The sequence below is a fragment of the Sparus aurata genome, chromosome 17 (genome assembly GCF_900880675.1).
Source record: "Sparus aurata chromosome 17, fSpaAur1.1, whole genome shotgun sequence".
Taxonomy (NCBI): domain Eukaryota; kingdom Metazoa; phylum Chordata; class Actinopteri; order Spariformes; family Sparidae; genus Sparus; species Sparus aurata.
Window position 1 is genome coordinate 20755083 of NC_044203.1, and position 20000 is coordinate 20775082.

The 20000-nt window shown below is 44.7% G+C and overlaps 2 protein-coding genes across 4 annotated transcripts in view; one reads left to right on the forward strand and one right to left on the reverse strand.

Moving 5' to 3' along the window:
• Window positions 1–6332, forward strand: part of LOC115567572 (probable assembly chaperone of rpl4) — a 28216-nt gene extending 21884 nt beyond the window's left edge. For both annotated transcript variants that reach the window (XM_030394290.1, XM_030394289.1), the window contains exon 11: window positions 2887–6332. In XM_030394290.1, coding sequence (XP_030250150.1) covers window positions 2887–3060 — 174 coding nt within the window. In that variant the 3' untranslated portion in view covers window positions 3061–6332. The remainder of the gene's footprint in view (window positions 1–2886) is intronic.
• Window positions 6333–12102: 5770 nt separating this feature from the next.
• Window positions 12103–20000, reverse strand: part of znf804b (zinc finger protein 804B) — a 37920-nt gene continuing 30022 nt past the window's right edge. For both annotated transcript variants that reach the window (XM_030395021.1, XM_030395022.1), the window contains exons 4-5: window positions 18995–19125; window positions 12103–16940 (exon numbers count right to left, since the gene is read on the reverse strand). In XM_030395021.1, the coding sequence (XP_030250881.1) occupies window positions 12905–16940; window positions 18995–19125 (4167 nt within the window). In that variant the 3' untranslated portion in view covers window positions 12103–12904. The remainder of the gene's footprint in view (window positions 16941–18994; window positions 19126–20000) is intronic.

Below are 20000 nucleotides of genomic sequence, written 5' to 3' on the forward strand. Positions count from 1 at the left end.
AGAGGAATTTAGGAGAGTCAAAGTAACAACTTACTTCTAAGATTACAAAGGTGCATTGTTTTTTCTTTTGTATGCAAAATACAAATATACATTTTTGTCAAAACTAATTAACAATGCGGAGAGAAAATTTGAATTGTATTTGTTTTTTACACATTACATGCCAGGCTTTACTTGTCAGACATTAAGGAATGTATATGTCTGGCCCCTTGGCACATCTGATTTTTTCATTCTGGCTCTTCCAGAAATGCTGTTGAATAAACCTGGTCTCCAGCCATGCTGGTGGCTCTGTGAGGCTGAGTTCCATTTACCTTGGAAGCCAGAACTGGTAATGACTTCACACCCGTGTTCCAGTGCAACAATTCAGAAAACCAAGATAGGCGCCTCCAGGAAAACCTTTGTTGCGCTTGCCATTGTTAGCGATGCCAGAATGCCAGTTGATAACAACACATTAGGTGGCATTTTGTGCATACGGACACCGTAGCAACATGTCACTAGATAGAAGTTGGAAAGTACTATGTGTACTACTGGATTAATGAGACACAAATAAGACAGAAGTGCTAATAAACAGTACATTCCACAGTTTTCACTTACCGTTAATAAGCAGAGGAGCCATCTTGTTTTTTTTAGGTTGAGGTGGTTGTTGTCAGAAATGCTACTTCAGGGGTATTCCAGAATTACCAGATGTGTTTCCAACTTGAATGCCCTCTGAAGTTGTAACAACAACTTGGAAAACTCTGAGAACATTTTGGTACACAAATAGTCAATTTGACATCATATGACGCTGAAAAATGGCGGGGAAAAAAATAAAAAACACAGCGAGTAGACTGTGAGGACAGATGTGTCCATGCATCCCTGTGTTTATAAGTGTATTTTTTGTTGTGCATGTTTTGTGAGCTGTTCTGGCAGTGGTCAAGTGTGCTGTGGGCTGTGACATGGTGCTTGAAAGTAGAGCAAAGTGGACCATGAAAAAGTTATACGATTACATGCACTCAGACACACACACACACACACTCTCACTCACACACTGTCACACACACACTCACACTCTCCCTCCCTCTCTAGGCAGCTCTCTGGGCCGTGAAAGTGAGAAGAGAAAACATAGGCTGTTGCAAATGAGAAATGCCTTGTGTTTCTTTTTTTTTTTGCTACAACGGTGCTGATCTCAGCAGCGTTCGGCAGCGAATGGGTAAAGAATAGCTCCTGCTTGTTTAGCTAGCTGAAAACATCACAGTGAATAATCACGTCCTATCTCGCAGACACACCATGCTATTGACTTGAAGGAAAAAAGGTTTCCAAATAACATTCCATATGTTCACTGTATTTACTATATAGTTTCTCTTATGCAACTCATATGAAAAACCCCCTCTACCTCTCACCCGAGGCTGCAATGTGCAATTATTCTGTGTTTATAGTATATTGTAACACAAACCCAACTTTTATTCAGTGTTTGTGGTGGATAAACATCTCCAGGCATTTCTCAGTGACATTGGCAGAATGAAAATCAGTGTATTTTTTTTCCCCCTGCTGTGTGTGTGTGTGTGTGTGTGTGTGTGTGTGTGTGTGTGTGTGTGTGTGTGTGGTGTGTGTGTGTGTGTGGTGTGTGTGTGTGTGTGTGGGGGGGGGGGGTTTGCTTGATGGAGGCACTCCCCCGGTATCAGACCCTGTGCCTGGACTGGTGTCACGCTCCACCTCCCTGGAGCTCCAACCTGCAGAGACAGCATCCACTTAAATATACACACGCGCACACGCGCACGCACACTGAACATTCTTACACTCTAAATGAGTTCCCATGGGACTGCGTGTCTCCTGTCAGGACCTGCTGTTGCTTAGAGACTGGTCCTGGGGCAAAGCAGTCACACACACTCTTCTTCACTCTCTTGGCCTCGTTACACTTTTAGTGAGGATGATGGCACTCAGCTGCTTATTGTCCAAGAGCTCGATTGAGAGTGTGTGCGTTTGATGGACGAAATAGAATAATATTCCTAGATATTCCCCCACTCACCCTCTTTTTCTGTCTAGCTTTGTTTCTGGAAAGAAAAACATGAATATGAATGGCTGTATCAGTCCTCCTCACTCTGTACATGCACACACAGAAACACAGTGTTTATGCTTGCTGTCCTTAGCGCTAGAGCCAGTAGTTTTATCACCCAGCTCCGCTTTGAGTTCAGTAATTACACACGAGCAGTGTATTTTACAGAGATAAATCTGCTGCCTGGTTTGAGAGCAGGACTTTTTTATCTTGCTCTTTCACGGCATATTTCACCGAGATAACAGCTCTGATTGTGTGTGTGTGTGTGTGTGTGTGTGCACGCAGATGTACGCAGCATAACCACACGTGCTCCGGGATACGTTTCTCTGCGCGTGTGTGCGCATGTGCGCACGCACGCATGTTGCAACGGCAAAGAGGAAGATAAATGGTCTTTCTGTCTCCTGTGCAGCTGAACGGTGTATCAAATTTGCTGATTTGCCAAATGAAAGACAAAAACTGTTTACCAGCGTTTTGCGAGCCGTGACTGTCTCACTGACAGAATGCAGCTGCTGTTGGATATTTCAGGCGGCCTAACCAGCACTTAGAGACTTAAAACCTCCAGGCTGCTCGCTTCCCTCAACTCCAAGCTGCTGCTTACTGATGCCACAGTGATGCACCGTTATCTCCAGCAACACAACGGAAGAGCCTCGGTCGAGAGCTTTTCACTCACCATATCTCATTTCCTTGTATTGCCTCCGTGGTATAATTTTGCACTTCATGTTAAGTCCCAGCGTTTCTGCTGTATAACCTACTTTTTATTTCAAATTTCCATTTTTCCAGTCTGCCTGCTAGCCCATTACACACTTGCATCATCCCTTTTTTTTGTCTTTTTCTTTTTTTCTCTGCCTCTTCCCCAGCTGTACAGTAAGCTGCGATGTGATGACCAGCCGATGTTGGAGCACGTGGAGCAGCTGCTCGGCGAGCTCGGAGGGGAGATGGAGGGAGAGGAGGGAGACCCGGTCTTGGATGACGATTATGAACCCTGTAGCGATGAGGAGGAGGACGACGCGGATGCACCCATGGAACACTGACCACAGCCCGCTCGCTCGTACTCTGTGATTTCATTTTTCCCCATTATGCTTCCCTCTAGCTTAAATGTTCTGGTGCCCTCTCAGAAGTGCCTTTTTACTGGTTATCCTTTCACACCCGCTTATCAAAGATGGAATTTGAATTGGGGGAAAAAAAAGAAGAGTGGCATCAAAAGCTGCAGTGTACTCAATTTCTCTCAGTCAGTTGTTTAATGCTTATGGTGAAATGAGTGCATACTTGAGTAATGCTTCCCTTAATCTCCTTGACAGACGTTGATGAGAGAAATTAGTTTTAGAGCTTTACTCCTCACCAGCAGCAAAGCAAAAAAACACCTTTGAATGCTTTCACCTTCATATATACGCCCACGCATCTGTTTCTGCAAGTAGACATACACAACACGTGCATTCACACACAAACAAAAGCTGCACATCAGTTACTTGAGCTGTTCATCAAGTGCAACAGCAGCAGCGTTTCTCATTCCGACTGCAGCAAAGTGAAATATCTCATCAGGGTCTGAGTGGTTATTAGGAAACTGTCTGCCAATAAAAGGTTAATGCTTCCTCTACATGTACCAGTTCTAATAATCCAAGTTTATCTGCAATTCTTGAAGTTTTGTGCTATTCTGTTTATTCTCCTGCTTTGGATTTTTTGGCCTTTTTTGGTAAGTCATTTGATTCAACAAGACGAGACATAATAGAGAGAATTTGACATTAACTTATGCAGCATGCGTTTCTCTCTCTGCTAGACTGTTCAAAGTGTTTGGCACAAAGCCTTTCAGAAAGGAGAAACGGGCAACTCTGGCTTTTTTTCACTAGTTTTCACATTGCAGCCTTTTAAACCTCTCAGACAGGGTTATGTAGCATAATGGCATGGGTTAGGGTAAGGGCATGGTACAATAATGGACTGATGCTTTTTACTTTTTCTTTTTCTTTTTTTTTTTTACAATAGAGTGCAGCAAGGTGAACAGGCAGAGTTTATACATCTGTGTTATGGACATCTTGACATGCAGCTGCTTTTTGTGGACTTTTCTTTTTTGTAATCAGCAGCAAAGAAATTCAAAATGGTAAAAGATTTGCAGCCTGACAAACTGCCCGTTCAGGCCAGAGATGTCAGACTAAAAAAATTAAAGATCCCTTCCAGACATGTTTTAGAATAGGAAAAAATAATCTCAAAATGACACTTCAGTCAGAATGTACTGACCCTTGTGCCGATGGAAAGCTGGGCTTTGTAGTCCATTAAACATTTCTGAAGCTTCAAAATGAAGCAGTGTTGCAGCATTCTCCTAAACAACTCAAGTAGATGGGGGCTTGTTTTAAAACGTAAAAAATACATTGAAGTCTCTGCAAAGCCTATTTCAAGCCAAAATCATCGCTGTTGCTGCTAAGCTAAAATAATTAGCACGGCCTGAAGTGGGTGCACAGGCTTGACAACACCTTGAGGGTATAAGTAACATTTTTTCAAATCATTTATCAATCCGTGGGCTTTTGGGGACCTCGATTACACTGGACGAACAACACTGTTTTGCTGTGGAGCTCCAGAAATGTTCTGTGGACTGCATTACTTCACCTGATTTTACAGGGGCATAGGGGCGAGTAGATCATTTTCATTTTGGGGTAAACTTATCCGTTAAGATTTTTTATAAAATACTGTACATAGAAAAATAGTTTGTAGCTGATATGTTTGTCCCTAAAAAAAATATCAACTCCTTCTCTTTAAAAACTCCAGAATCCATGAACCTTGAACAATTTTCTGAAATTTAATATTTGGGTTATATTATAGATAGATATATTATTTGAAGAAAGAAAGAGAAAGTTTGAACTTTGAACAGACATGTGAAAACAGCCCTTCGGTGTAAACCTCTGCACAGTGAAGCTCAAAAATTGGCTTGAAGAAAACAACATTGTGACTGTATTGGAAACACTTACCCAATATCTGAAAATCTTTCTCCCACAAACACATATGATGTCTATTGATGTGTCTCTTGCTTTTGCTTCTTGATTTTTGCCTCAAGCTCAATTTTAAAACTCATTCAAATGTACCTACAACATATATTGGACACTTTCAACTTTTCTCAAGCCCTGATATGTATTTTTTTATAAACTGACATTTCCCTCAGATACCTTTTTAGTAAGCATTCTTGTTGTATGTGAAGCACAGGCCTTAACAAACATCCACCACTGAGTATCCGCAGGCACTCACAGCTCCGCGGCCCCTTTGAAGAATTTTCGTAACCGGTAAATGGGAATGTTATCTGCGATCCTGCTCCTGATAGCGATCCGGCTGCACGCTGAGAGACCTGTTCGGGAACACGGGGGTTCAGATAGCATGATCTGATTGTGTGCGTTTGTGTTTAAAGAGCGTAAAATAAAGCTCAAGAGAAAAGTTACCGATAATAGTGTGTGTGTGTGTGTGTGTGTGTGTGTGTGTGTGTGTGTGTGTGTGTGTGTGTGTGTGGTGTGTGTGTGTGTGTGTGTGTGTGTGTGTGTGTGTGTGTGTGTGTGTGTGTGTGTGTGTGTGTGTGTGTGTGTGTGTGTGAGAGAGTGTGTGTGTGTGAGTGTGTGTGAGAGAGCTGCACATATTGATAGCTTAATGTGATGTGATGTGTTGTTATTTGTGGACTGCGCACTGCTCAGAAATAGTCATGTCTGTGATGTTCAGTGTATGATAATGCACCAGGAGTGCAGGCACTCTAGGAGTGACTACCTGGAGCGATGCTGTCATCTAGTATTTGGCTTTATAATTAAAATGGCATTGAGTGTGTATATGTGTGTGTTGCCACTTATGTCCACGTGGCACGTCTGCACTGCTGTGTGATTAATGACTCCGGGGGCAAGTGAACATCGGCGGTCGGCCCTGTCTGGTTATTCTGAGCTGACCTAGTGTGAGCGGCCAGAGTGGACACAAAGCCTCAGGTGATCTCAAAATCCTTGGCTATTCTCTCACCTGTACATCAGCGTCAGCACTGCAGGATTATTTTTCGCTCGCTGAGAGAGGGGAGTGCAGTTTCCACACAAGGACACACATTCAATCACCAGGAAAGGACACTGACTGTTTACTCTCATTCTTTCCCCACTCTATGCTGAAAATCGCTCTCTGAAAGGCCAAAATGGTTCACCGAGAGGCCAAAGCACAGAAATAATCAGTCTGGTTTTTAATATATTGCCATGCCACAGATCTCCAGGGTGTGATCTTTCATATGTTCCTGTTTTTAAGAGTTAACAAACATATACAGAAACAAACAAAAAAAAAATCATTAAACTGTGTGCATAGTAAATGCCTGAGGTGGATTCGTCTTTATTTGTTTTTACCTGCATGTCAAGCTATCTTCGGAGACCCTAGCAGCATGTGTTTAGTCTCCAGGGAAACCAACCCATAATTAGTGTGAGTGTGTGTGTGTTTGCATGTGTGTGCCTGTATGTGTTTTTTAATAATCGACGGTAATGAGATGAGCGGAGGGGAGAGTAATCCTGGATTAACAGCTTAAAAGATGCATGTGTCGTCATAACAACATCCTGATTGGGACTTAATCATTGAAATACAGACACACAAACAAACCATGCTCTCTCTCACACACACACACTTCAACACAACCAACCACCAATTGTCCGCGCATCAGATAGCCGAATGCTACAAGCTGTGTGTGCATGGGCTGTCTATAGTGTGTTGGTGTATGTGTGTATCATTGACTTAATTAGGGAGTTAAGCGGGGTGCTCCTCTGAAGGGATTATGGGGGAAATTATCAGAATCTGGAGACTTAAAGCTGAAACCAGTTAAACGGAAACAGGCGGGGGGAGATCAGGGCTCAGAGGAGTAAGGAGTGTGAGAGGCAGCTCGGCTCTTTATACACACATCTGCATGTTTATTTGTGTAAACTGTCCTCTTGAAGTCGCGCTTAAAGCCCTCAAATTGGCTTCAAGGTGTACGAGCAATTCTTCCAACCTCTCACAGCCACCGCTGGGATGTTATTTGAATCATGGACACTGATTTTGGTGCAGGAGAGGTTTTATTGATATTCTATGATACTACTGTGGGTGACAGAAATCCACAAGACAAGCGGGACAAAGGAAGACCAAGGACAAAATCGACTCCCCTGACAGACGGGAACTGCGTGTCACTCATCTGCATCGCTTTCTTTATGCTGTGGCCGCGCATTCAAATGGTGAAATAATGACATAATGAGAGCGATGGTTATCTGACCCAAGGGTTTTCCTGACATCCCCTGAGAGAGGCCATGAATCAACTGACCTTTATCCTCCGCAGTAAAGCCGTTTCCTGTGTTGGATGGATCTCCTAGGTAATGGATGCAGTGGTAAAGAACTGCAGCTGATGGATCGTCGCAAAGGGTTAATACTCCCAGCTTTGTGGGTTTTAATATGATCATTAAACGGTACTATGGTTTTTCTTCGATTGGAAAAATGTGTTCTTTTTTTCTCTAATCAATATGGCAAGAGGTCAGCGTCCACTGCGTGATTCATTTCATTGTTTTAAATGACATATTTGCTGAGGAAAAGATTCTGTGAGAGCTGTTGTTTTTTTCTCTTTATTGTATTGTGCAGAAACTCATTACATCTCATAATTAACTCTCAGAAAAGTCATCTCATTGATCTGAGCTTTTGGTCAATAAGGCTATTTTAGACCGTCCCACCGCCTCTATTGTCTGGGGATTGAATGCATTCATGCATCTCTGCATGCACACAGTTTCTGTGTGTGTTGTTTTTGTTTTGTGTGCACGCATAGTAATCTTTGGTGGGAACATCTGTCTCTCAGAGATAACATAACCAGGGAATTAGCCATGCTGTCTTACAACAGAGCATCACATCTCACTATTACAGCCTCCTAAATTATACCCTATTACACCTCTATGTGTGTGTGTGTGTGTGTGTGTGTCTCTGCGCACACAGAGGAGTGAAAGCAATGTGCTGACAGTGTCATGTCCTTGGGCGACGGTGCCAAGTTTAAGAGTATCACGGAGCCCACTACCTCCTCTAAGCCTTAAATCCATCGTAGAACAGAAGTCACATAGTTATTTCTACATAATACAAGTCCGACATGAACAAGTCCCTCCTCAACAGGGGAGCCAAGTATACAGTAAGTGAGTATAATAAAACAAAAAATAGACTGGCGTTTCATAGGATAAAGGGGTTTTTTTTGGTTCAGAGTTAAGCACAGTAATATATGTTTGTTTATGTGATAGCTCCAAACAGCCTGAAGCCACTTAGTTTTCCATCTATTGCACCGTCAGCAACAACAGCACCTCTTGTCACAAAAGCGGTGACAGGTTGCTCTTTCAACTGTACCTTTACAGGAGTTCAAAGGCTCTCAAAAGTTACCCCCTAATAAAAAAAAAACATATTTTTTCTCTTACCTGTAGCGCTACTTAGCCTTCTAGATTATTATGTTGTAAGTTGCTGGGTTTTAGAGATGTCAGCTCTAAAGGTGACTGCCAGCTCTAGAGTTTAATAGAGCCAGATGGCGCTCCAAAGGCCAAACCACAGACATTTGGGAGAACTCGACAGCAAAATCTCTTTCCAGAGAAATCAGTGTAACATTTCTGTTGAGTTTTTCAAATGACATTTTGTTGATTGCCATTTACTTCCATCATATTCCATAGATGGCTGGAACCGTGCTAAATTGCCTTGTCTGTAATGTAGGCACCACATAAGAAAAGCAGTCTACCAGTCTGCATTGCACTCCTGCAGCACTGTTGGACTCATTACAGACGGCTCAAAAACACGATCAAAACTACAGAGATATCATTGTTTTTATTCAACGCATTCTTCTTCCTTTTCAAATCCTGGTGACTACATTACCCAGAAATGCACCTTAGCCACCGAGTGACATCACTGGGGCTGATTCATCAGCTTACGCGCAGCTTTCTCTGGAGCCACAAAAGATTTTTCGACTATTTATGTATTTCTTCTTTTTTTTTTTTTTGGAGTACCTCCCAAGACCTGTAAACACACTTTAATGCATACAGTTGGTGGGGTTAACAAAGTAACCTATCAATCTTAAATCCTCCAAAATACAGAATACCATTGAACGAGGTGACACCTGACAATTAAACTAATGGAAACCAGGATGCATGTTGAGTTTTTTGTGGGGTCTAATCTTGAGCAGCTCCGTCTTTGTTGACTTTACTTTGACTCGTTACTTTTGTGGTTCAGAAGTTAAATATTATCCTCACTGTTTGTATAAATTCTGTTAAAAAGAAGACTCGGCTGAAAGATATAAAGTGGAATGGAACAGCTCGGTGCTGTGTGTCACACTCTGCCACGACTCAAGAAAACTTTTAATGAATGTCACTGCGAGAGGTATGGCAAGAACTCGCTCTGTGTTACAATTCTGCAAAGCACATTGTGCAGTGAAAAGTCTGTGCTGTACAACAGCATTCAAACATGGGAAAGATGTAGACTCGGAATGGGGGGGGGGGGAATCTGAGGGGGACGGAGTGTAATGGTGCCTTTTCTTCTGCACAGTCGGAGAACAGCCGGGGGAGCTGAACGCAGCCCCACTGACCTGGTTGAATCAAAGGGAAGGGTAGGAGGCGAGACCACAAAAAAAAAAAGAGGAAAGAAAGGGAGAGAGCGGGAGATGGGAAGTGCCTCATTTATACAGCGTTACAATTTGGGTCGATGGATCGCTTCAGTAGCCGTGAGGGGCTCCTTTTTTGTGCTCGACGCAATCTATACCCACAATCTAACAATCAAATGTGGTGCCAATAGAGGTGATCTCGCCCCAGCAGTGAGCTCCCTGTGACTGCTGCTGTATTTGACTGAGCGCCAGCTTTAGTTTTTATACCTCATTAATTCACAGGAGCGATTGACTGAGGAAACCGCTTCCTCTCCATCATAAATCAACTCACACTCCTCTGCGCGCCCACAAACACACACACACGAGAGCCAAAACACAACCACACCAGGGGGAGAATCTCAGGGCGTAGGTAATTATTTAATCAGTCACTGACAGAAAGTACAGTGATATTGTGATTACTAATTTCCACATGACCCCTGTGTGGATAACTTTATGCGTGTGTGAGTGTGTGACTTATGATGTTTTTGCATTGTAATAAAGTTCCAAACACTCCATATTCATGGGTAAATTTGCTTTTAAATTAACATCTCCTTTTTTTTCCTTACCGAGATCTGTAATTGCTTTTAAGCCCTTCGTTTTATGTATGTGACTGTTCTCACACATTCCGCCTTTAGGCTGTGCGAGGGATTTTAATGCTTGCGAACCGGCACGACGTCAGAGGAAAAAGTAGAGTGGGTTGATTTTTGTATCGTCTGCCCCGTTTATCAGTATTGGAGGACTCAGAAGTTGCTGCACATTTGAGTATCTCTAAATTAAACTCTGGGATAAGAAACAGAGCAGTATTGGTGTGTGTGTGTGTGTGTGTGTGTGTGTGTGTGTCAGAGAAGAGAGGTAGAGATAGAGAGGTTTGATGCTGTAACAGCTGCTAATTATTGCTGCTCTATATTTCACACAGTCTGTTTGATCTCCCGTCCTGTGGAGAGAGATAGGGATTCTCTGTCTCTGATTCTCACAAACTCACACACTTAAACAAGTGCACACACGCTCACACACACACACATACACACACACACACACACACATACACCTACACACACACACACACACACACACACATACACACACACACACACACACACACACAAGCTCAGGGGTCAGAAGGAGGAGAAAGAGGAGTTGTGGTCTAATTACTGAATCTCTGCAGGGGCTGTTGACTTATATTTCTCGCCAACGCCTCGCTCTGGTAATGTACAGTTTGTATCCTGCTTTTTTTATTTTTTTCTGTCTGTATTTATGTCACCCTTTGCTGCAGCCTCCCCCCTGCGAGCAGGCCTGGGTTCACTGATATCACGGAGGGCAAATCAATCCAATCTCTCAAAGCACTCCTGGAAGTACAAGTCCAAAGACCATCTGGATGCTGCTCTGTTCTCGTCTGTGCACTGCTCCCCAAGAGCTCGGCCGCTGCAGCGATCAACTGTTTGGCAAGCAGTTGAATGCATCCATGCCTTCGCCAATCGTCAGTCCATGGATGCGTAGCAACAGTTACTAACCACAGTAACCTTTGGCAGAACTGCGGGAAGGAAGCTCGTCGATGTTTATTAATGATGCTAAAAGGTTTTTTGTTTTACCACAACGTATACAGTATCAAAGCTGTCTGGGGGCTCATGAAGTGCCTTGAAACGAAGTGGATTTTTTTTTTGGCTTCCACATTAAAGTGAACCAAAGGTCAAACTGGACCTTGTAATGCAGTGTGGTCAAAGGAATTTGCTTTTTTATGACAAAAAGATTTATCTGTTTGGCAGTAAAAAGGACTAATAGCATACTATTAAAACAAAATATGGTAGATTTAAAGGGCAGCATCTAACTCTGTGACAGACACAATAAAAACACTTTCACTCTGATCCTTCTCTTTATTGAATAAAGTGCTACACTTGGTGGATAAATGTATTAAATGTCAGCATTTTTTTTCAGACCCTCGTGGATGGTGGCTTTGTACCCTTCGATCAACATCTTCACAAGGCGAGATTCATCTCGAGATTAACTTGAGGGGCTGTGAGATGATGGATATAAGAATATCAAAGATTTACTGAATTATCTTTTTTTCAAACTTTTCTGTGATCTTTGATGTATATTTTTTGTATCGCCTCTGACATCGGCAAACTGATAAGGGATGCTCACAATTTATAGACATGCACCCTCTGTAGACAATGCTTCAAATAAAAGGGTCACGAGCAAGAAAGGTTCGGACCTCGCTGCTCCACCATCTCTCAAGAGGTTTTTAGGAATTCTGGGCCTCACTTTGAGGAGCGGTAAACCACACTGTAGCTTATCAATTTTGTATGGGGGAATGTGTTGCAACATGTTGCACGATCAACAACAAATCAGACAAAATAAAAAAGAGCATGAAAGCCCATTTATTTACACCTAGGTTTTACTGTAGGAGATCCGATTCATTCATCGGCGTGAAGACAACTGATTTATTTCTAAATGCTGTGTGGAAAGAAACCAGTGGTCAAGGTTAAATTCACCTTTTATTTCATTGTTTCCCATGATTCTAATATTATCACAGAATATTTACACTATAGAGGCAAAACAGGTCTTTACAAGTGTCAGATATGGAAATGAGTTGTTCTTCCTACCGTGTGTGTGTGTGTGTGTGTGTGTGTGTGTGTGTGTGTGTGTGTGTGTGTGTGTCAGTCCAGAATAATCTCTATTTTACACACACAAATACAGTACACATACCAAGGTTAAAATGGCTGCGCTATGCCCCCCGGTCTCTGGAACACTATTTATGTTTGTTGAAAGTCACACTCTAACTCAGATAACCTGTATGAAATGGAGATAAGGGGGGAGTATCACTCTCTCTTGCCCCTCTGTCCCGGGCATAAGGGATACTTCAAAAGGCAGCTGGTCTGTCTGAGGTTCAGAGGGAAAGGGAGAGGATGACACAAGCCCGGCTTGTCTTTGAATAGCAGGTGCACCTTTTCCTTTATTCTGGGCCTGAATGAGGAATGATGGAAAAAGCAAAGGATCAAAGTCTGTTTTCTCACTGTCTGCTACAACACAGCAGAGGCTAGATGGAGAAACAAATTCTCATTTGAAAACAGTCAATAGTCGGGTTGTTTGTGTGTATGCATGCACGCGTGTGTGTGTGTGTGTGTGTGAGGGCATATGTGAAAAGGAGTACTGACACATCCCCATTTCAAATAACAGGCTTTTATCCAAACCAAAAATTCCCTCTCGCTCTCCATCTCTCTCTAACTAGTCTGTGTTGCCAAGACAGATTAATAAACATGGCAGCCACTCTGTGAAAATCACAACGCCTTCTGTTGAAACCTGACTGGCCACGCTCTGTCCATGAAAGGCTGTGGGGTCAAGGGTTGCAGAGCTACCGGGGAGAGCGGAGCGAGCTGTGCTGCATGAAAAGCTGGGGACTGTGGGACGAGAGGGATGGGGTGAGGAGACAGCAGGATGGAGGGGAACAAGGAGGATATGGAGAAGGGAGAGAGGTGAAGGTGATGGGGGAGGGATGGGTGCAGATGGGTCAGGGGGTGAGGGAGCTGAGCTGGGTGTGGGTGGATGGCAGGTGAGGGCGATGAGGTGGAAGAGGATGAGGACGAGGGGGGCATGGAGAGGGCCGTGTGTTGTAAAATGATATGATGGAGGCTGGAGAGAGGGGGTGATGGTGGAAGAGGGGGGAGGTTGGGGACTCCCAGAGCCATGGGCTGAGTAAAGTTCTCCTGTGGGGTCACATGTGGGAGTGGGAGGCTGACTCGGAGGGTGTGCTGTGCTTGTGTGTGCATCGTGTCTGCATGAATGGACTGGGCTTGAGGCTGTGTGGGGTTGTGCAGGGGTGCAGGTGTGTACTGTTCCTCTGAAGTCCCACAGTTGTCTGTCTGTGCTGTGTGTGTGTAGTTTGTCTCTATGTGTTGTTTGTCTCTATCTGCACTCTCCTGTGTCTGTTCCAGGACTTTCTGCATGTGCTCTCTTGCCTGCTCTTGCAGGAGGCGATATTTGTCCATCTCCTCAGCAGTAAAGCTGATTGGCGGAGCTGTCTCTCCACCTGTCTGTTTGTCATCAGTCCTAATCTGTGATGGGCAGCGATTTGGCGTGCTGCTGCGGTTTGAGTCAGCCACGTCCAGAGGACATTTTTGACTGCTGACAACAGCTCTGGGATCCCCTCCACTGCCCTTAGCTTCCTCTTCGTCCTCTGCCTCTTTCTCCTGACTCTCCTCCAGCAGCCTTTTTTTCCTCCTCGCCTTTCTCTGGATCGCAGGTAATTTCCCTATCAGAGGGAGAAGCAACATTCTGCCTGGTTTCTGTGGCACAGACTTACTGGGAGATAGTCCTGGAGTTGTGGTTGACCTGCTTGATGTGACACTGGCAGAGGGCCCATGCGCAAGGTCAGACTGTGAATTTTGCTCCTTTAGCTGAGAGGGACTTGTTTCACAATGGTGGCCTGCGACTGCAGGAGTCAAAGAGGATCTGTGAGGCGAAGAGTGAGAAGAGGAGCTCGAGGTAAGGCTGGATGTAATGGACATGGGGCTGCTCTGCTTCTTCACCTCCTGTAGGCCCTCGGATGAGAGTCCTGGAGCTCCTGTGAATGTCCTGCAGGAGCTGACTGTCACATCCACCCCTGAGCAGGTGCTGCTCCTGCTCCACTCCCAGCTCAGCTCGGACATGCTTGTGCTGCTGCAGGGGCTGCAGGAGCGCGGGCTGTGCCATCTGCTGGCCCGTGTGTTGATCACACTCTGGGGGCTATATATCGGCCTACTCGTCCACCACTCAGGACTGGAGAAGTGTCTCGAGCTTGAGTGTCTGATGCCTGCACATTTCCACGTACGGCCAGGGCTGTCTCTGCTGTCTGGCCCTGTCCTAGAGCCTGATGTGGATCTGTGTGTCCCCCTGTCTTCCCAGCTGTCGCTGCTGCCCCATGTCCATCTGTCCCAGTCTACATCTTCCGTGCTAAGATGTCGGCTTCTCCTGCCCCAGCTGCAAGGACTGGGGCTAAACCTTGCCAACCGATCCCACTCTGCTGCTCTGTTTCTCGACCTCCATCCAGGCCTCGTCCTGCCCTCCACACTGCCTCCAGGACAGCTCCCTCTCATCCACTCCCACTGTTCTGTATCCGAAATCAGGCCCCTGTCTCTGTAACCTGAACGCCCTCCCATTTTACTGATGCTCTCAGTCTCCTCCCAAGCTTCACGCTGCCTCAAACTCTTCCTCTTATGATGAATGAATTTCCTGTCCCTGTGGAGGGGTTTTCTCTTTCTCGCCGGGCTGCAACCACAGCTGTTGTCAGGGTAACAGCAGTCAATGAAACTCCTGGGGTTGCTATGGTGACCCCTTTCCCAAAACAGCTTTGAGTCACATCCCGGTGAGAAGGAGTGTAAGGAGAAGTGAGACCGCCAGGGAAAAGTCGCTGCGTCTTCGTCTCGCTTTCCCTCCCCCTTGGTGTCTGCTGCGTGTCTGCTGAGCTTGGAGGAGGCACTGCAGTGTTCTGCCTGCTCTCTGTCTGCCTGTGACTGGGATTCAGTGCTGTGGCTCCTGTGAGGCCTCCTCTTCCTGACAGAGACAGATACTGGCTCAGCCTCACATCTCCCCAGGAGACAGCTGCTCCCTGCTCTCTGCACCCTCCTCCTCCTCGCCTCCCCCATCTCCCCATGCCTCCTTTTCTTCCCCCAGCTCCCTCCAGCCTCTCCACTCCGCTCTCTGCCAGTGGAGACTGTGGAGACGACACTCCTCACTTTGCACCTCGCTGATTGGCGCTTGTTTGAGGCTTTTTCCTTCTCGCCCTTCTTCTTCCTCTTTCCCAACTTGTGTTTCTTTGTGCTGGCTTTCCCCTTTTTGCGTGTCACTTCTGAGACACCCACATACGGCTGTGGAGCGCTGGCACACTTGCACATTGTCTCGCTCCCACACTCACACCTGGATGGGCTGATGCACATCCCCTGTGTGCCAGGCTGGATGACAGACTCTGATTTACAGCTCAGGGCCGTGATGGCTTTCTCCCTGATCCCTCTGGCACCCCCTAATCTGCCTCCTAGAGGATTCTTGGAGTTTGTGTCAGAGCTGTCACTATAAGTGGGGTCAAATGGATGGGAGGCTGCCCTCATGCAATTCTCCATACTTAGTGTGCATCTCCCTCCTTCTGCTCCTGTTTCTGATGATGAAAGGTTTCTGTTCTTTAGGAACAGGTGTTCTTCTGTCTCCACATCGATATGTTGCGCTGCCTTGAAATTCTCCTTGGCTTCTCCCTGACTGTCTGCTCTCAGCTCCTGCCTCGTCTGTCTTTGTAAACAGGGATGAGCGTTGTGTGTAAGAATAGCTGGCACGCGTGGATTGGATTCATCTGAGAGAGCACACAACTGAGTTTTTTGCAGCTCCTGCAGGCCCCCTCTGAGTTTTTCTGGTTGCGGGGGGTTCGAGCAGAGAGGGTTGGGGCTGTAGCAGATGTGTGGTTGAGACTCGGTGAACTTAAGCAAACTGACAGGCCATCTCAGACAGGTGGAGCCATCTTTCCCCAGCACACACATATACTGACCTTCATCCCTCCCCTCCTCTGTTTCTTGTTTTCTCTCTGTCTCGCTATCTGTGTGTTCGGTGTCCATGTGCGCCCCCGCTAGTTCTGTGCCCCACATGGTCACCTGTGTCTGTGATGGCAAGAATAGAGAATTGTGGCCCGGATTATCAGGTGCTGCTGTGGAAATGGAACAGTGTTCTTTCACCATTTCTCTTTTTTCAATCTCCTCCTCTTCTTTGGCAGCCTCTCTGGGGATTGGCACAGTGTCTCTCGGCCCGACGCCGTCAGAGCTGGACTTAAGCTTCTCACTCTCACCGAGTTTCCTTTCCTCTACTTCCCCAATTTCCCTGTCAATATCTTCCATTATACCCTTTATCCTCTCTTTCATCTGCTCCCTCTTCTCCCTCTCCTCCTCTTCCAAGTCCGAGAAGACGGAGGCGGAAGGCTCAAGCCTGGGCCCCCTGCGCGAGAAGCAGAAGGACACCCCGAGCCTGCCTCCTGCTCTCCCCTGCCCAGGGAGGGGAAGCTGGGGATACAAATCCAAGCAAGACTGGGACTTTACTGCGTTGGATGCCGGATGTGTATTTGTTATTAGTGGGGACGCTGTTAGGGCAGTGGCCAGAGGTGTTTGACAAGGGGACTGGTATGGATGCTCGAGTGGATGGCTGAGAGGAGCTGTCCTGGGTTGCTTAGGAGGGGGTCTCTGGGTGTGTTTGAAGGATTCAGGCTTTTCTTCAGGGCTGTGGTCTCTTTGGTCCATGTGTCTGTTTTGCTGTTGGCTCACAGCCCTGACTGTACTTCTCAGTCCGTAAGTCCTTCCTGGGACACTGCAACAGAAAAAAAATAGAAATATATGTAATTGTAGTTGATTTAAGTTGTAGATAGATAGATAGATAGATAGATAGATAGATAGATAGATAGATAGACACAGTTACAAAGTGCTTTAAGGAACCAAATTAAACACAAAGTGAATTAAACTGAAATCCACAAGAACTAAACAGAAAAGTCACACAGAGGGTAAAACAGAATGTCGTAAAGCAAATAAAATCACTGAAAATCAATTTTTATTTTTATTCAAAATGGATTTTCAAGTGTTTTAAAAGTTGAGATGGTGTTTGCAGCCCTGATCTCCTCAGGCAGGTCCCTCGAAAGACTCAGAGCCTTGATCGCAAAGGCTTTCATCTTTGTGTATTAATTTCGACCTTAGAATAACAAGAAATGATGCATCCGAGGAGGGCAATAAAATAACATGTCAAATGTTGAAGTGAGGCCTGAAGATTATAAGTAATCAAAAAACTCTTAGAATCGATTCTAAAGCAACTGGCGAACAGTGTAAGGAAGCCAGGAGCAAAGTTTTGGATGAGCTCTAGGCAGGAGAGGAATCTTAACTGATAACAGAGAGAAAGGACTTACAATAATCAGGTAGACTATTCATGAAGGCATGAATAACAGTTTCCAGATATTTGTTAGAAAGAAATGGTCTTATCCTGGACATATTTCTGAGATGGTGAAAGCCAGATTGATTGCACTATTAGTTCACATGCAATACTAGTGAGGTATTGCACATGTGATGCTAAGACTACGATTTTTGTGCTTTTGTGTGTAATTATCTAGTTTCCATTTTAATTTATTCTTGTTCTATACACTTTTTATTATTCTCTTTAAAGCTACTGTAAGTGTTAAACTGTATTAAATTAAGTGTTAAATATCCATGTATTCCAACAATAATTACTAGAGAGTGTTTGGTCTATAACTTATGTCTCTCCTCCTCCTGATCATGCAGTTATAGGTAAAAGACATTTTATGGTATCCCTGCACACTTGTCCAATCAGGACAGAGAACTCCATAAAGAGGCGGTCCTGTCTGCTCAGGGGAACACACAAAGAGCAGGATCCTCCTGTTCTATTACCCACGTCGATAATGCCGAAACAGGGAAAGCTACCAATTCCAGCGCTCCCGTTGACGACTTATAGTACCAAAAAGGCCAAGCGATGAAAAATACTTGAAGAAAAGAAAGAGGCAAATAGAGCTGCCTCGAAAAAAAAGAAAGAAAGAAAGGAATCTTGCAAGTGTGATGACATAGTTAGGAGGGAGGAGATTGCAAACAGCAAAATGGACAGGTTCAACGACAAGTTAGATTGAACGATGACACGATTGCAGTAGCTTTAAGTTTCTTTATTGTTCATTTTTTTCATTTTTATAAATTGAAAGGCATGTCATTTATTGTAAAACTACATGATGATGGTCACAGGTTATTTTGGTATTTTAGTAAGCATCATTGTGATATCAATGCTATTTAGGGAAAGAAAGAAAGAAAGAAAGATAGAAAAAAACAAATCCACAGAAATATTCACAGAAAAGAGCAGAGGCATGACATTGGTTGTCATAGTAATGCTGTTCACATATCATTGCCTGATTATAAGAAAACATATTTAATTGCACAGGGAATAGCTGCAATCAAGCTGATTATAATGTAACATATTGGGTTTTTTTTTGGATCAGTTCTTTTGATTGCTTTAGGACGGGGAAACCTGGAGTTCATCTTTCATCTTATCAGTCATCTTATTTCCTTTTCTTTTAAAGTAACTGCTTGTGTCTCTTCTGTTCATTCTCCTCTGACGCTCCACTTCCTCCCTCTACACATCATCTACTTTCAAAGTGTCAGCAAGAATGTGTCTTCATGTTATATTTACTTCACCTGTGGCCTATCTAGGACAACTGAGTACTCTCACATCTGTGGATGCATCCATCACGTCCAAGGAATGTTGACTGGATGTGACGCACTCTAACCCCTCTGGACTCTCCCTCTGATCTCATTGCACACACACACACACACGCTTACCGCCACAGACACACATAAATACACAGTTTTCCCACTCACCGCTGGGTATCCTGTTGCAGCTGTGCAAGCTTGTGCAGGCGTCTGAGGGCCTTGTCCTGTTTGCGCTGGACCTTCCATGATTTCGAGGCCACATTGCGAGCGAACTCCCTGTGCTTCAGTTCCTTCAGCCGCTGCAGGAAATGAAAATTAATGTAGATGGAGGGAGGGAGGGACAGAAAAGTATGCGGAGGGCAGGGAGTAGCGAATGCACAAGTGTGGGACAAAGAGGAGAAAAGAGAGAGATTAGTTTTAGGAAGCTCTCTGCAGGCAGCTGTCTTTCAAACCATACACATCAGTCGGCAGCATTTGCAGATGTTCTCCTCCAAAGCTCGTGTCCAATTAACTCCATTCAGACTGGAAGAAAGCGTTTTTCCTCCAACACGCAGCTTGAGAGCAAACACAACCCAACTGGTGAATAGTAGATTACAGACACATTTGAGATGAGTGACACAAGTGATTTAATGATGGTGATGCTCTTGTTGCTGAAATCTCTAAAATGTTCAACCCTTCCTCAGTCACCAGAGCTTAGATTGGGAGAACTTGTGATCCAATGACATATGCTTTGGAGCTGGAGTGTACCCAAAGTGTTTTACTGATGCCGGAATTACACATCCCTGATTGCAAAAGCAAGGCCACTAATTATAGGCAAAGTAACCATGAGAGACATGGTGATGGCCACAGATTCCAGCTGGTAAAAATGCTACATCATTGCACGTATGTTCCGAGTGTGTGTGTGTGATCTGTAAACAAAAGCAAAAAAAAACATTACCTGACAGAGATCTACACCAAAGTGAGGATCATTTCATTTTGAGCAAACCGATGTGTCTTCACCTGCATTGTAGCGCAGAAAACGATATCTGTTTTGTTTAATTGTTGCCTGTGTGTGTGTTCGTGTTTTTGCTACCTATTGGGGACGGTTTCTGGCTGTCTGTGTCTGGACCAGTAGTCCTTACAGGGACCAAAGACTGGTCCTTATGTCGGAAAACATGATTTCTGAATTTAATTT